Source organism: Dermochelys coriacea, chromosome 19 (assembly GCF_009764565.3).
Source record: "Dermochelys coriacea isolate rDerCor1 chromosome 19, rDerCor1.pri.v4, whole genome shotgun sequence".
NCBI lineage: Eukaryota > Metazoa > Chordata > Testudines > Dermochelyidae > Dermochelys > Dermochelys coriacea.
Window position 1 is genome coordinate 2,742,426 of NC_050086.2, and position 16,982 is coordinate 2,759,407.

A 16,982-nucleotide genomic window follows, 5' to 3' on the forward strand; every position below is an offset into this window, starting at 1 on the left:
TGTAGAACCAGATTCCCATCTCTTTCATTGCCCTCTGTGCTCGCAGGAACTGAGCACACAGGCAAAGTGCAGGATAGGATTAGCATCAGTGCTTCCAAACACAGCTGCTGGATCTAATTTTAGGTCTACGGGTTTAGATGGTGTCCCTTTAAATATGGCATCCGATGAAGTGAGCTGTAGCTCACGAAAGCTTATGCTCAAATAAATTTTAGTCTCTAAGGTGCCACAAGTACTCCTTTTCCTTTAAATATGATTTAACACTTAGATCTTTTCAGAATATAATTAGTTGGCATCTGAGCTGGCAGCCAGTCCAGATTTCAGTGGGATTCATAGATTCCAAGGCCAGAAGGGACCATTGTGATCTAGACTGACCCAGAGCAGATCTGTTGGGAAAACACTCAATCTTTATTTAAAAATGGCCAGTGATGAAAAATCTGCCACGACCCTTGGTAAATTATTCCAATGGTTAATTACCCTCACTCGCTTAAAAATGTACCCTTATTTCCAGTCCAAATTTGTCTAGCTTCAACTTCTAGCCATGAGACTGTGCTATCCCTTTCTCTGCTAGATGGAAGAGCCCAGTATCGAATATTTGATACAAGTGCTCCGCATGGAGAGCCCCATTCCGATGAGAATGCATCCGATGAAGTGAGCTGTAGCTCACGAAAGCTTATGCTCTAATAAATTTGTTAGTCTCTAAGGTGCCACAAGTCCTCCTGTTCTTTTTATTGAAATGAGTGTTATAATGGCAGTGCTCAGGGCTAAGACAAAACAGAAGCACTAGCGGATCTGCATGTTCTGTATATCTGTGGACTGGGTAGGGGGAGGGGAATCTCCTGCATTGCAGTTTCTTAAGGCTATGAAGATGATGCATCCTGTACAAAAGAAAAGGAGGACTTGTGGCACCTTAGAGACTAACAAATTTATTTGAGCATAAGCTGTACAGGACACTTTCAAGTAAAGGCAGCACAGTGGCATTCCTGTTGAAAGGCCTTAATAGATTCATCACCTAGATCCTGTTTTTTCAAAGCAAAGTATTGTTGTAGGTGAAACAAACCTGTCTCTTGGTGGGCATTCCCCAGTTACTAATAAAGAAGCTCCTTTTGACCACTTTCCTTGGCTTAATCAGGGTTATGCAATGTCAGTTTATGCAGAAAAGGGAACAATCTTCCTGGCATTTGAGATCAGCTGCCTTTGACTTTCCTCCCTTTGCTTCTGGTACTTTCTCTTTCTATCTTGGGTTTAATTCATGTTCCATTGCTTAAAGGAGCTTCAACATGAAATCCTCTCAATTTCAAAACAGGAGTTAAAAGTAATTTCAGGTGCTATCCTTGCACCCGAGTCCCCCTGTTAATTTTCGTGGCCTTACAATTACATTTTCCTATTTATTAAGTTATTCTCCTCCCTTTTGCTGTGTGAGATCCCCAGACTAAACAGGCGAAATGCCCCATAGAGGGGGAAACAGGCTAGACAAAGTGCTGTCAGATGCACAGACTGAAAACAGGATTTTCTTTAATTGTTCAGTCCCAGCTGTTTTAGACATTGCTTGTAACAACAGTAGGAAAGTTTTCTGACAGGAGTGTGATAGTTAAGTCAATGTCCCTTTAACAGGGCAGGAATGAGATCTCCTCCCACTCTGTTTGTGATAAACTCATAGTGAAAATGCTGCATAGACCATGCTTGTAGATTTGTGAGTTTGCCTCCTTTGCACTGCTACAGCCCATCCGGCACAAGTCTATAGTAAATCCATCCCCTCAAGAGGCAGCTGCTGAATTGATGGAAGAATTCTATCATTGACCTAAAAAAATAAAAGGAGGACTTGTGGCACCTTAGAGACTAACAAATTTATTTGAACATAAGCTTCCTTGAACTACAGCTCACTTCATCAGATGCTTGTAGCTGTAGCTCACAAAAGCTTATGCTCAAATAAATTTTAGTCTCTAAGGTGCCACAAGTACTCCTTTTCTTTTTGTGGATACAGACTATCACGGCTGCTACTCTGAAATCTTTCACTGACCTACTGGTGACCTACACTGTAGCTTAGATCAGTTTAACTACAGCTCTCGGGAGGGCAAATTTTTCATACTGCTGAGTGACATAGCTAGGTGTAGACCAACCCTTAGAAAAATGTTCATTGCAGTCTTAGCTCCTAGTGCTAAGTCCTTTGGCATTGTAAGATGAAATATTAAAAATTAAAGATGACACTCAAAATACAATGCTTTATGGCCTTTTAAACAAGTTCCAGTAACCAGATGTATTGCGACTTTACGGCTTATCTGGCCTCAAAGGAGGTTGACTTTTATTGTGTCCCAAATATGGTCACGTACAGGTTTATTTAGGTTCAGCTTCAGTTTATTATTTAAACAAATACAAGTGGATTAAAACATTTTTGGGTTTAGTAAAGATGTACAAATCGTGTTACACAATATTTAAACCTCAAATGTTTGTAATAATCTGTTGGTTTTAATACACTAACGGCCTGATTAAATCCTAATTGCAATCCTTATTTGAGCATGACTTTGAGTTGTGACCAGATTAACTGTAAAGATACTGAATTTTAGTGGAATTATCTTTGTCACAGGTTTGCTTGGCCCTTTTAAAGAAAGGTCCTTGTGCAACCAGGATTCAATAAGAAGGTAGTTTCTGGTTAGGACAAAGTTTGATACTGTCTGAAGTGCAAACTTTGTGCATATATTAACCCTTTCATAGCAATACAAAAATAGTTGGTAGCCTTGAGGCTAGTACTTGTGTTCTGTTTGTACAGTACATTTAACTTTCTAGTAACAGCTTCAGTAGTCCTTCTTGCTTGTCCACAAGCAGAAGCTTAGAGCGGGATCTGGAGGTTATTCTAAGACAAACAATACATAGATGTTGCAAATTACAGAAGTTTTGGTGCCTACCACATTATCATAGTCACAATCACAGAACCACAGCATCTCCTTTTACATTTATAGAGTCCCCGACCTTTCGACCCTCCAGCCGTCTCCAGAGTGATGCCTGCTGTTTCCTGAGGCATTGGAAAACCTAGTTTGGAAGAAGAATAAAGATATGGTTGATGCTGAACTACAACGTGAGTCCTCGGATTTTTTTTTTTTGTTTATGACCACGCCATGTGCACCAGTTTTCAGAGTAGCAGCCGTATTAGTCTGTATTCGCAAAAAGAAAAGGAGGACTTGTGGCACCTTAGAGACTAACCAATTTATTTGAGCATAAGCTTTCGTGAGCTACGGCTCACTTCATCGGATGCATTCAGTGGGGAGATTTATACACACAGAACATGAAACAATGGGTGTTATCATACACACTGTAAGGAGAGAGATCACTTAAGATGAGCTATTACCAGCGGGGGAGGGAGGAGGAAGAAAACCTTTAATGGTGATAATCAAGGTGGGCCATGTCCAGCAGTTGACAAGAACATCGGAGGAACAGTAGGAGGTGGGCGGGGGGAAACAACATGAGGAAATAGTTTTACTTTGTGTAATGACCCATCCACTCCCAGTCTCTATTCAAGCCTAAGTTAATTGTATCCAGTTTGCAAATTAATTCCAATTCAGCAAATTGAATTCCAATTAAAAAACAGACTCCAAAGAGAGACTGCTGAATTGGAATTAATTTGCAAACTGGATACAATTAATTTAGGCTTGAATAGAGACTGGGAGTGGATGGGTCATTACACAAAGTAAAACTATTTCCCCGTGTTGTTTCCCCCCGCCCACCTCCTACTGTTCCTCCGATGTTCTTGTCAACTGCTGGACATGGCCCACCTTGATTATCACTACTAAAGGTTTTCTTCATCTCCCACCCTTCCCTCTTGCTGGTAATAGCTCATCTTAAGTGATCACTCTCCTTACAGTGTGTATGATAAACCCATTGTTTCATGTTCTGTGTGTATAAATCTCCCCACTGAATGCATCCGATGAAGTGACCTGTAGCTCACGAAAGCTTATGCTCAAATAAATTTGTTAGTCTCTAAGGTGCCACAAGTCCTCCTTTTCTATGTGCATCAGTGAGTCCTAATAAACAGATTGCACAGCACCAGTTGTTGCAGCATATGTATTAGCTGGGGGTTTCCTCTGAAATTTTGTTTGTGCAGGTTTCCATCTGGAATGATTAAATTGCAGGGAATTGAGTGATTTCAGCAAGGTCAGGTAGGAAGTCAGTGATGCCGAATGAGCAGAACAAAGACCATTGTGGCACCCAGACCTTGGTTCTAACCACTAAACCTTATGGGCACCATAACTTAATTCAGTTAATTTCAGTTAATACTTAAGTTAAAGGCAAAACCAAATATATGGGTCAGTAATGGGGGAATCTAAACCCGCTGACGGATTTCATGGAAACATCCCACTTGCTACTATAAAATATCTTGCTCTGCTGGGCGCAGTGCTAAGTGCATTTGTATAAGTGGTGTCATGTTGAGTCAGCAGTCAGTGAAAAGTTCATGCCACCGGAGGTGTGAACTTCCCACTCTACCTAGTCAGGGCTGGAGAAGGGAAAGGATTTATCAGTCGTCTTATCTTTTAAATATCAGCTGTTTAAAAAGTACTCGAAGCACCCTTCGCCTGCCCAAAAATCATTGAAACTTTGCAAGGAATTTGTTTGGGGTAAGTGAGATAGGAAAGCCTGGCCCAGGGGCAGTCCCTATTGAAAGTCTTTTAGTCATTCCTTTTTGAACTGCTTTTAAAATGTGTTAGAAGAAGACAGTTAATCAATGTGGAGCTGGGGCATTCTCTTTAAAATGACTCCTAAGTCAGGGAAGGGGGTGCGGTGTAAGGGGAACTCTCCGCAGACCGGTGCTCGCTCCAGTGACGATGGCTGCTGCTGGAGTAAGACCTTTGCACTAGCAGCGAACCCACTGACTGCAGAATGTAGCAACTGCAATAGTTTCATAGCCAACCTGAGGACAAATTCTCTTGCCACTGAACTGAGGCAAGACTATACCCTGTAGAGAGAAATGTGTTGTGACCAATCGGAGAAATGGATTAACCTGGACCTTTAGATGGGGTTGCAGGGCTACATCAATACATTTTCTGTAGGGCTCTGAGGAACAGAAGGCTGGTTCATTTTAGAAGAGTCCAGAACATCTCTGCAATCCCTGAATAAGGAGAAGGTAACACACTTCAGAGCCTAGTCCCGAGTGATGATCCATTCCTTCAGTCTGTCTATATATAATGCTGTTATCTGCACATTTGGATGCATGCCAGACACTCCTGTGATGGACAGGAGTATTTTCCTGCATGGTGGTAGAGCAGGCGAGCTCACGTCCAGGTTTTTTTCATTAAGAGTTTTCCCACTGCAAAATATCTATTGAGAACTGGTGGCAATGTGCAGTGTGCTTTTCCTTAGACAAATGCAAAGCACAGAAATACAAGAGAGACAGTGATTTTTATACAGCAGACTGAAAGTGCCTGAATTCAACTCAGTCCAGCTGGATGAACATAGTGAAGGGATAAGAGTATAGATTAGGCCATAGGGTAAACAGGGACAAAGAGAGAGGGATTTTAGTTTACACTAACTATAAAATACATATTTATATATAATTTCTCTCATTTCCAAATAAATTGTTAATTAAGGATGAATGAGCTAATCATCCCGAAGTAACTAATAGAGATGTGTGCTCTCCCTCCGCAATGCTCTGTCCCAGGGAAAGCTGAAATGTAGTGATTCAGCCACATGGTCAGTTTTATTCCTCTAAGTGCTGAGAACTAAGGACTCTTGTGCTTCTCAATAGCTGGTGAGCTGGCCACAGTCATTAAAGCATAAGTGTTTCTGTGAATAAACCCCTAGGGTCTCATGGATTGACTTCAGAGTTTTTTGGAGGAACAGAGGCAGTTTCTTACGCTTTTTAGAATGTATTCATTAATGTGCTTTATTCTGCTGTAGTCTTAATTATTTAGTTCCCCCTCCCCCATTACATGTGTCAAATAACTGATCTAGGAACATTACACTCTAATGAAGCTGCCTTGTACCTTCCTGAAATGCATGAAGTCTGTGGCTCCCAGTTAATCAACTAGTAAATGAGCCATAGCTTTTTGTCAGTAGGAACTGCCTTCTACTATACAAATAGGCAGAAGTGCTGTGCATCATCAAGTAAAAGGTTTCCAGCACAAGATAGGATTTAGGGTAAGGAGAAGAGCTTTGTTACTCACTAAAGTATGATCTTTCCTGTCTTTCAAGAGCCGAGGATGAAGCGGCGAGCATCAGACAGAGGAGCTGGGGAAACATCCGCTAAGGCAAAGGCTCTTTGTACAGGGATTTCTGGAAGTAATGCCAAGAGAGCAGGCCCTTTCATCCTAGGTAAGCAGAAGAGGTTTTCTTCATCTCCTGTGCTGTATGAGGTGGAATGTTAATGGTTGCAAAGTTTAAGAAAAACAGATTCAATAAAATGAGTCAAAGCAGACTTGTAATCTAGGTCTTTGTGCCTAGCAAAATTCGCTTCATCTGATGTTGATAAAGCAGCAATCCTTGGAGCTCCTGTAACTGGAAAATTAAGGGTGTTTGTAATGTGTGTTTAGCAGGACAGGCATAGCTATTAGTGACACAACTGTGAACCCCTGCTTTTATTGATTTGGGGTCTGAATATTTAAATTGTATCCAAAGGCAAACTCTCTTCTTGAGGGTAATGTGTAGTAGGACAGGTTTCCCTAAGGAGCCCTGTATGTTCAACCCCACTTCACTCTGAATATGCTGTTAAATTAGCACGCACAGAGTTTATTGAAGTAATACAGTGGCTGCTCTCATCTTGGTATGTGTCCTTTAGGCTGACCTGCTCCCCCAGTAGTTCTCGGCTATCACTTGAATAATGTATAGCTTTTAGAGTTACTTTGCATAACTCCAAGATCCCGTGAAGTCTATTTTATAAAACCTATCAGATCATCTGTTAAAAATGGGGAATCAACACAGTGGGTTATTCTGGTGCATTCAATAAACTGTTAAACTGAGAAGCCCCTTTGAGTGGCAGCTGGGTTCAGAGGTTCAAGAATTTCTTGCCACAACTGCTGATAGCGAATGTAAAACCTATATGGTTTAGGCATGCAGAAATCTGTATTTCTATAAGGGATAGCTGGACACTGTGCAGTGTTTTGCCAAAGGTCTCTTCTGCGAACAAATGGACCATTGCAAAGGAGATTCAGAATCCAGTATCCTTTGTTTTCTTAAGAGCAATACAATCTATGGGAAGTTTCAGAGTAGCAGCCGTGTTAGTCTGTATTCGCAAAAAGAAAAGGAGGACTTGTGGCACCTTAGAGACTAACAAATTTATTTGAGCATAAGCTTTCGTGAGCTACAGCTCACTTCATCGGATGCATTTGGTGGAAAATACAGTGGGGAGATTTACACACACACACACACACACAGAGAGAGAGAGAACATGAAACAATGGGTTTTATCATACACACTGTATCACTCTCCTTACAGTGTGTATGATAAAACCCATTGTTCTATGTTCTCTGTGTGTGTATATAAATCTCCCCACTGTATTTTCCACCAAATGCATCCGATGAAGTGAGCTGTAGCTCACGAAAGCTTATGCTCAAATAATTTTAGTCTCTAAGGTGCCTTTTCTTTTTGCGAATCTATGGGAAGAAACTGACTGTGGATATTCATGCCCTGCTGAAAAAGGAACTTAATTAGACTTATGCAAACTGTATGACAGCTAAATATTGACATAACATTGAATTAGGCATAGCTTCTTAAAGGAAAACAAATCTGTTCTGCTTTGTGCTGTTAGGTCCACGTTTAGGTAACTCCCCAGTGCCAAGTATTGTTCAGTGTTTGGCAAGAAAGGATGGGACAGATGACTTCTATCAACTAAAGGTAAGCCACACACCTGGGGTGCGAATCCTCTGAGACCTTTTAACTCTTGCTCCATTAGAGAAACTGCCTGAATCCAGGGAGAATGCAATAGTCTAAAGCCTTGTATACACTGGGGAAAGGCTGCTAAAACTTCCTGCCAACAGTTCAGCAACACTGGTGCAAGTGTTAGCTCTCGAGCAAAGCCTCAGCTGCTGCTGCTCTGAGCAGGGTTAAACAACTGTGCTTAACACACCAGTGTTTTCTGGAGCTCTGTGCACTACTCCCATGAGGGGAACTGAGCTGTTGTACTGGCAACAAAGGGGGGAAAGGATCGGAGTGCTTGCAAATGGCAATGTGTGTTTCCTGTGAGCTGCTCATATTCGTTCTGCACATGTTAGTTCAGACACTTTGTGGCAAGCACATAAGTCGAGGACTGGTGTAATTCCATTCAGCTGTGAAATGCACATATGAATGTTTAAAATGTACAGCTGTAGCTAAATATTTGGGGTGACTTCAGTTTTCCCTAAAGGAATAAGGCATTTTTCTCCTTTCCCAAAGATCCTTACCTTAGAGGAAAGGGGTGACAAAGGAATAGAAACCCAGGAGGAGCGACAGGGCAAGATGCTGCTGCACACAGAGTACTCTCTCCTTTCCCTTCTGCACAATCAGGATGGAGTGGTTCACCATCATGGGCTCTTTCAGGTACAGCCAACCACCTCGCAGGCTCTCTGAGGACACTGGCAACTGCAGTGAGCCTGAACTACTATTCTGAGCAATGCACTACTCACATTGACATTCTCATGCATAGAGAATTATCAGCATGCAAGCCATGATTAAACCTAAGTTTTTGTCTTGGATATTTTTAGTAAATGTCATGGAGAGGTCATGGGCAATAATGAAAAATTCACAGAAGCCTCCGACCTATCCTTGGCTTTTACTACAAATACCCATGACAAAATGGGTAGCCTGGGCAGCTTGGGGGGGGGGGGGGGGAATTGGGAGCTCCAGGGTCCCCCTCCACGGGAGTTCCAGGCTGCGGGCGTCCCCCCGTCTCCCATGGCAGCTAGGAGCTCTGGGGGTCCCCCTGCTGCGGCCAAGAGCAGCAGGTATTCCCCCTGCTGCCAGGTCCCCCTGCTGGGGCAGGAAGCTGTGGGGGTCCCCCTTGCTGGCCAGGAGAAACGGATCCCCCTGCCTCCTGTGGTGGCGGGGAGCTGTGGGACGCCCCCTGGAGGCAGGGAACCCTGCAGCTCCCAGCGGCGCTGGCTGAAGTTACAGAAGTCTTCGGAAATCACAGATTCTGGGACCTCTGACTAAATCGCAGCCTTAGTCATGATTAATCAGTGCCTATTAAAGCAAGCAAGTGTATTGCAGAGGCAATTCATGTTAAATGCTGATTAAATAAGACTTGTGATATGTGATATATTAGATTATAAAACGGGACATGGGTCTTGATATGTGCACTTGTGAGCCTTCCTGTGCTGCTTAACATTCAGACATAGCCTAAAGTAAGTACAAGAAACTTGAGTGTCAGTCTGAAGAGGCTCTTCTAATATGATACAATTATAGCAGTAGTACCTAGACTTTGGATCCCACTCCAGGAAAATGGAATTACTCCATGCCCCTTGCTTCACGTTTGAAGATCAGTGTGTTAATTAGCAAAGCGCCTTTTTAGAATATAGTCTCTGCTTTCCAGTTTCTGTAATTGGTCTGTTGTTGAATTGGGAGAAGCAGACAAGTTTCCAAGATGCTGGTTCAATATGTTAAAATAAATTTGTAAATGTGCTAATTAGCAATTAAACATCCCTAAGTGAACCAATTGCAGGACTGTTAACACCTCTGAAACAAGTCATTTATTGGTTTCATAGTAGCAGCCGTGTTAGTCTGTATTCGCAAAAAGAAAAGGAGGACTTGTGGCACCTTAGAGACTAACAAATTTATTAGAGCATAAGCTTTCGATGAAGTGAGCTGTAGCTCACGAAAGCTTATGCTCTAATAAATTTTAGTCTCTAAGGTGCCACAAGTACTCCTTTTCTTTTTGCAAATACAGACTAACACGGCTGCTACTCTGAAACCTTAATTGAATTGGCTCATTAGCAGTGACCCCCCCCCCACTTGGTAAGGCAACTCTCATCTTTTCATGTGCTATAATATATATTCTGCTTAATTTTTATTTTTTCACTCCATGCATCTGATGAAGTGGGTTCTAGCCCATGAAAGCTTATGCCCAAATAAATGTGTTTAGTCTCAAGTGCCACAAGGACTCCTCGTTGTTTCAGCTACATTAGTTAGTCCTGTGTCTGGTTTCTGAGCATGCTGGCATTTGATGTAGGTTTTGGTTGGGTTGAGTACCCATGCTAGTTGAGCGTATTCTCATTGTATCAGTTCTTCACTACTAAGGCCAGGAAATGCGGACTAAACCCTGTAGTTGCTAATCTTAAACCAAACGAGTGTATCCCAGATAATCTCTTATCTGTGCTTTCCTTATTTCTTTATTGTAATTATCTAAAAGGCCATCTTATTCTCTAATGCTCTGTTCCAAAGTAATACATATGTCCCCTGCATGTGTAAACTAGACCATTTATTTAAACTCCATTCCTTGCCTCCCTCTGCCACTGCAGGACCGAACTTGTGAAATCATAGAAGATCTGGAAACCAACAGAATGGTCAGGAAGATGAGGAAGCGCATTTGCCTTGTTTTAGACTGTCTCTGTGCTCACGATTTCAGTGACAAGACAGCAGATTTAATCAACTTGCAGCATTACGTCATTAAAGAGAAGAGACTCAGCGAACGGGAGACTGTTGTTATATTCTACGATGTGGTACGAGTGGTGGAAGCATTACACAAGGTACGGTCTCCATGTAGCCTGTGCACATGTCTTGAGGGAGTTTCATCCCAAATTAGCATCCTGGACTTCATAAAAACAACGGAAGGATTACAAAGAATGGATGTTTCAGCTCTTTTCCAATAACACAATCCTTTTAAAACATTAAGCTCTACACAAGGCTCGGTATTCTGAGCCATACTAGAGCATCATCTCTCTCCCAGGTTGTTTATTGATGGCACAACAGTTACTGGCTGAGGAGAGAGGGCAGTTGGATTAGATGTAAATCAGGTGAACAGCGAAACTATTAACCTCAACAAAAAGAAACTTTCTGGGTTTGAGGCTAATCAAATCCAGGAACTACTCCAAAGCATTTCCCATGGAAGCAATATAAATCATATGTAAGATAAAAATTGATTCTGAGATAAAAACCCTGTGTTGCTAGTTTGAGATCAATGAGCTGGAAATTACTGTGCTATAAAAATAGATTCCACTGAGGTTTCTGACTTATTACGCTGTAAAAAGTGCCATCCTCCCTTAGCAGAGCCTTGCCAGTGCCATCCTCCCTTAGCAGAGCCTTGCCAGTGAGCTAATAAACATGCACATTCAGAAGAATCTCTGTCGAAAGAGGCATTGCCGGGACTGGGCAGCCTACGGCTCAGACCCAGCAGCTTCAGTTGGATGTGCCATGCAGCAGACCTGAGTTAGCAGGATTCTTATACTGCGGTTTTGAACCCTGGCAACAAGAATGGAGCAGACAGAGTAGTGCTAGAGTACTGGATACACCCTCAGTGGCAAATTAACACTTTGAATTTCATTGGGGTGTCACCAAGCTCATTAAATACAGGGCCCTAGACATCTGGCAGCCTTCTTTACAGCTGTTGGCCCCCAGAACCAATTGAAAAATACCAAACGGGACCTCAGCAATGTTTGCAGACGCATACGTTGCTATTTTGAATGTAGACGGATCCAGCTGTATCTCTACGTTGTCGGCTTTACCTTCCATGGGCTGCTTGTGTGCTGGAATAGCTCTTGGATTGTATATCACAATAACACATTCAACAGGCTAAGAGTGTGAGCATTTGCCTCTAATATTCTTCTAGTCAGAGGATGATGCAGTCTCTAAAATAGGATTAATGCTTTGTATCCTCTGAGTGCTGGGGCCAGAACTGAACTCATTCTAAGGATGCTTTTGTTCATATGATATCATCTGATCTAATATGGAATCTGTCTTACAGAAAAATATTGTGCACAGAGACTTGAAACTAGGAAACATGGTGCTAAACAAAAGGTAAGTCGTTCCAAGGGCTTCTTTTTGCATCTGTTTTGTGGTGCTTCCTTAAGGGATTTCCTTTCTAGCAGACGTCTCCTTCATGGGTTACAGAGGTGTGCAGATCATTAAGTTCACACATGGCTACTATTACAGAGATGGTGAGAGGAAAGGAACAATTTAATCTTTTGTCTGTTGTCCCCTGCCCTGCCAAAATTCTGTTCTTAGAGGTCCCCCAAAAGTGAGCAGAGCCAACCAATCTCAGTTCCCCCCCAATGTACTTCCACTGCCCACACCAAGCTGTTACCCTGTGGTCTAGAGGTCAGGCACACAGACTCTTGGGTTCTAGTCTCAGCTCTGCTATTGAGCAGTGCCTCGGTTTGCCCACCTGTATAATATGGACAACACACCAATTGGCAGTGTTGAGTTTTAATGTTTGTCACATGCTTTGAGATTTGCGGATGAAAGTCCCTATGTAAGAACTGAGCATTACTCCTGTGACCGGATCTTGCGCTCAGAGCCTAGGAACTGTGATAATGATAGACAAACTGCAGCTTTTACCCCTCCTGGTCTCTTGAAGTGCATCTCCTCTCAGGCCTTGGGCTGTTCCATCTCTGGATGGAATCACGCTGTTCTCCCACTCTTGAGACCCTGCCGCGGGAGCAGGGTGAAGAAGTTTGGTCCTGCTGGCTGCTGCTGCAGAGCAGGCGAGGTCCCCCCTTCCCCCAGTGTGCTGGGTTCCTGCCCCTCCTCCTCCTCCTCTCCCTCCCTGCCGCCGATCAGCTGATGGCCCTTGCGAGGGAGGTGCCCCGGGGAGGAGTCAGAGACAAGGTGGGGACAGGGCCTTGGGGTAGGGAGGTGGAATCAGGGTATATCCCCTCCAACCCCCTGCCATGAGCCGCTCTGGGCAGGGGGCTGGAAGCACTCCCACGACCCCAGCCCACACCCCCAGCCCTCTGTCCTGACCCCAGCACCCCCTCACACGCCCAGCCCTGACTCCACACCCCCCCCACATAACCAGCCTCCCCTTTGCTCTGACTCCTGCACCCCCTCACATACCCAGCCCCCCCATACTCCATGTCCTGACTCTTGCACCCCCCACATTCCCACCCCCACCTTGAGTACCAAGCGGGAGCTCCTGCACCCCACCCCCACATTCCCACCTGCACCCCTAGCACCAAATGGGAGCTGCCCAGGTAAGCACTATACCCCCAAACCTCCTGCCCAAATCCTGAGCCCCCTCCCTCATTCTAGCTCCTGGCCAGACCCTACGCCCCCAACCTCCAGCCTGGTCCTTCACCCCCAGCCCTGTTCTCAGTACACTCCCACCCTCAGCTCATTGCAGAGAGAGAGGAAGAGAATGGGTTAGAACCAGGGAGAAGGTAGGTACCCACTCTGTGTAGGCAGGGCCGGGATCCCAGACCAGTAGTAGGCTGAGTGGGGCCAGCAGCTGGGACCCTGGCTGGCAGGAGCTGGAGGACGAAACCCCAGACAGGCAGCAGGCTGAGCTGCTCAGCCCACTGCCAGTCTGGGGTCCCAGCCACCGGCCCCACTCAGCCCACTGCTGATCTGGGGTTCTGGCCGCCGGCCCCTTGCCAGTCTGGGGTTCTGGCCGCCGGCCCCTTGCCAGTCTGGGGTTCTGGCCGCCGGCCTAGGTGAATGGAACCCCAGGCTGGCAGCGGGCTGAGTGGGCCGGTGGCGTAAGATCAGCATTTTAATTTAATTTTAAATGAAGCTTTTTAAACATTTTGAAAACCTTGTTTAGTTTACATTTGACAATAGTTTAGTTATATAATATATAGACTTATAGAGAGCTTCTAAAAAACGTTAAAATGTATTACTGGCACGTGAAACCTTAAATTAAAGTGAATAAATGAAGACTTGGCACACCACTTCTGAAAGGTTGCCTGACCCCTGGTTTCAAACAAAAGCGTATAAAAGAAAATATCTGAAAACAGTAACTAGTTTATAGGCATGCCCACCTGTCTTCCTTAGAGTTCCCCATTCCCCAACTTCTCTGACACTGCCACAACTCTCACAGGACCTGTCTTTGTTCTTACCAGGAACAGCGCTTGGCAATTGACCCCACCTCCTCTCCTGACAGAGGCTTTTCGGTGTCCTTTGATTTCTTTGTTCACAGCATTGGCAGAAAGAGCTGTGTCACTCTGGCCCAGAAGTAGGCCATTGTCCTGTAATTTTGCCCTTAACCCTTACTGGGAGGCTGATAATTTGTAGCTAGTTGTTTTCCTGCTTGCTTTTCCCACAGCCCCCTGTTAAACTAGATCCATGCATTCAGACAGGAGAGAAACCAATCTATAATAACTTAATCTCTCTGACCAGGTCACATACAGGTTTCAGAGTAGCAGCCGTGTTAGTCTGTATTCGCAAAAAGAAAAGGAGGACTTGTGGCACCTTAGAGACTAACAAATTTATTTGAGCATAAGCTTTCGTGAAGTGAGCTGTAGCTCACGAAAGCTTATGCTCAAATTTGTTAGTCTCTAAGGTGCCACAAGTCCTCCTTTTCTTTTTTTCAGGTCACATACAGTGTTCCTAAATTATTACATTGCAGGTTCCTGTCCATCAGTTGCATCTTGATGGCAGTGCCTTTGGAGTACGGTTTGTGAGAGGCGGGGGGGAACAAAAATTGTCTAATTTGACTTTGTAAACAAATAATCCAGATTGAATTTCATGCCCTAATTCTAGATGGACTTGAGCCTGAAATTTCCATTCTTAGCTTTTACATAGGAGGCTGCTAATACACATGGCAGAGTTATTGCAGATCAGTTTTCAGTTTCTAATGTTAATCCCTTCTACACTGCACAATTTGAGCAAAGCTTAACTGACTGCTAAATTCAAATGGGTAATCGGCCTCTACTACTAATTCTGAGGCTTCCTGAGCAAAGTCAATGAAAATCTCATCCTTACTGTCAAACAATTAAGGGTTTTTTTTCATTCTTTATAGAAGGCAGGATAAAACCTTTGAATAACCTATGGGCAATGTTAAGACGAAGTCAGGCTAGATGATCCTAATGTCTTTTGTGGCCTTAAACTCTACAAATGTATGAAGGAAAAAGTATATAGCAAGGAGAACATAAGTGTGCGGGTGGTGTCTGGCCTGTGCTGGACAGGAGGCCAGACTATCACATCAGCCTTCTGGCCTTAAGCTCTAAACAGATTCCTTTCTGCAGGCTGGAGAGTGGGTAGGGACTGGATTGGGAAATGGAGTTTATCTCGGTAGGCCATAGAAGAGAGAAGGGAACAGATGCTGGCTTTACCTGTAAGCTAGTAGTTATTGTCTATCTTCCTGGGGTTTTACTAGTAAAGACAAAATGCAAGTTAGCATAGAAAAGAGATGATGGTGTGACAAGTCTAAAGCTCCTGGGTTTTTGTGGGGGTTGGGATGTGGGATTATTCGTGTTGTGTATATAGCTCAGATCAAACTAGCTTTATAAGATCCACTCCTCATTATAGATTAGTGCAGGCCTAGGCTACAGCAGGATATAAAAAGCATTGCATTAATGCTTAAAGAGCAGTTATAATCTGCAGTCAATTTTACATTCACTTTGCAGGTTTTCATTGTTTGATTTACAGGGCAAAAACTTGCTTGGTTTACAAATCAGATGACTTTTTGGTAACTGACACCAAATTCCACTTCGGTCTGAAAATGCACCTTTAATGCCTCTTACCTCATCACTAGTAACAAAGATTCTCTAGTTGGGTTGCACAAGGCAGAATAGAATCCTGTTGGTTCTGCAGGGCTAATGGGAGTAAAAGTGTGGTCAGTAAAGTGCAGTCAGATCCCAAGATGTGTAGAGAGCTAGACATGTTAGCTGTAAATTGGTCCCATATTTACATGGTCACACTTCTCACTAGCACCACACTCTATAGTCAGCCCAGGAGCCTTCTGAGTGGTCCTCTTAAAAAAATCTGTGTTCATATAGTTCTGCACTGGCTAAGCTGACTCTTCTGTCTCTCCCCCAAGTTGTATTTGACACCAGACACCTGTTTGCTCTTCCTCATTTTTCCTTGCAGGATGGGTGCTCCTAGCCTGTTGCGTTGTGACAGGACCTGCTTTCATTCTGTTGTCGTGCTGACTCCCGTTTCAGCTTCAGTTGTATTTTGCTGCTGCTTCTTTCACAACTGGTTTGAAGTTGCTTAAACTCTGGGACCTGATTCTGCCCTCATTTGCACCTGAGTTACTCGATTGAAGACAGTGGGATTGGGTGGTGTAAAGAAGGAGGAATGGGGCCCTTGTTTTTGTGGAAATCAGCCAGGAGTTAGTTAGTTCTGATAACTTATTTCAGTTAGGCTTTCAATTTCTCTTCCACTGGCCAAACAGCAAAATTTTCTCTCTTGTAGCCATTGTAAGCTAAGTGTGCATACCTCAGAGGGCAGGATCTGGTCCTTAAGTTGTGTTTGGAAAATAAAAACGGGGCTGCCCAGCTGGGAATATCTGAGTACTAAGTGCATTCCCATTCTCTGGAGAAAGTGAACTCTCCTGTTCCAGGGAGGTTGGCACAGCTTCCCTTCATTTTTATGGGTGGGAGGTGCAACCCAAGTTCCTAGAAAAGAAGAAAACAGAGCATCAGCCAAAATGCTCATAATTGAAGCATGACTCATTCAAACCAAACGGCGCTGATGCAAATCTTCGTTTATTTCTCTCTCCCAGTCCTGTTGGAATGGGATTGACTGCCTTGAGGGAATAAAGCCATCATTTCTCTGCAGTTAAGCTGTAAGAGCTGGTCACCAGTGACTCAGTAACCAAGTAAAGCTTAAAGTCTGCCAAAAAAAAGTGGAGGATCTTTTGAGTTAATTTTGTTTTCTGACGCTCATTCAAAACTGGACTTTAATTGAGCAACCAGTGGCTCAGTTCTGAATGGTGCAATCCTATAGTATTATCTAACACAGCGTGCTGCTTTATCCCGATGTACAGTCGGCCTTGTTGGTCGTCCCAAAAATCTAGTCTTGTCTTAAGACAAATTTAGCTGGTGACTTCTCAAGCCTTTTAAGGATTTCCCTTTGTGCATCAGTGTTAGGGTATTCCTATCAAAACATAAATTGACTTGAAGAAACATTCATGTTCTTTCCACTCTTAG

At 43.7% G+C, this 16,982-nt stretch overlaps 1 protein-coding gene across 6 annotated transcripts in view; it reads left to right on the plus strand.

Moving 5' to 3' along the window:
* The window catches only part of STK40 (serine/threonine kinase 40), a 44,279-nt gene that overhangs the window by 14,585 nt on the left and 12,712 nt on the right, over positions 1-16,982 (plus strand). For 4 of the 6 annotated variants that reach the window (XM_038377456.2, XM_038377457.2, XM_043505891.1 and 1 more), the window contains exons 2-7: positions 2,955-3,070; positions 6,178-6,297; positions 7,730-7,815; positions 8,353-8,496; positions 10,413-10,640; positions 11,855-11,907. In XM_038377456.2, the coding sequence (XP_038233384.1) occupies positions 3,049-3,070; positions 6,178-6,297; positions 7,730-7,815; positions 8,353-8,496; positions 10,413-10,640; positions 11,855-11,907 (653 nt within the window). In that variant the 5' untranslated portion in view covers positions 2,955-3,048. Of the gene's footprint in view, positions 1-2,954; positions 3,071-5,036; positions 5,111-6,177; positions 6,298-7,729; positions 7,816-8,352; positions 8,497-10,412; positions 10,641-11,854; positions 11,908-16,982 lie in introns of those variants that run through there. The other 2 variants (XM_043505892.1, XM_038377460.2) reach the window with 2 other exon arrangements.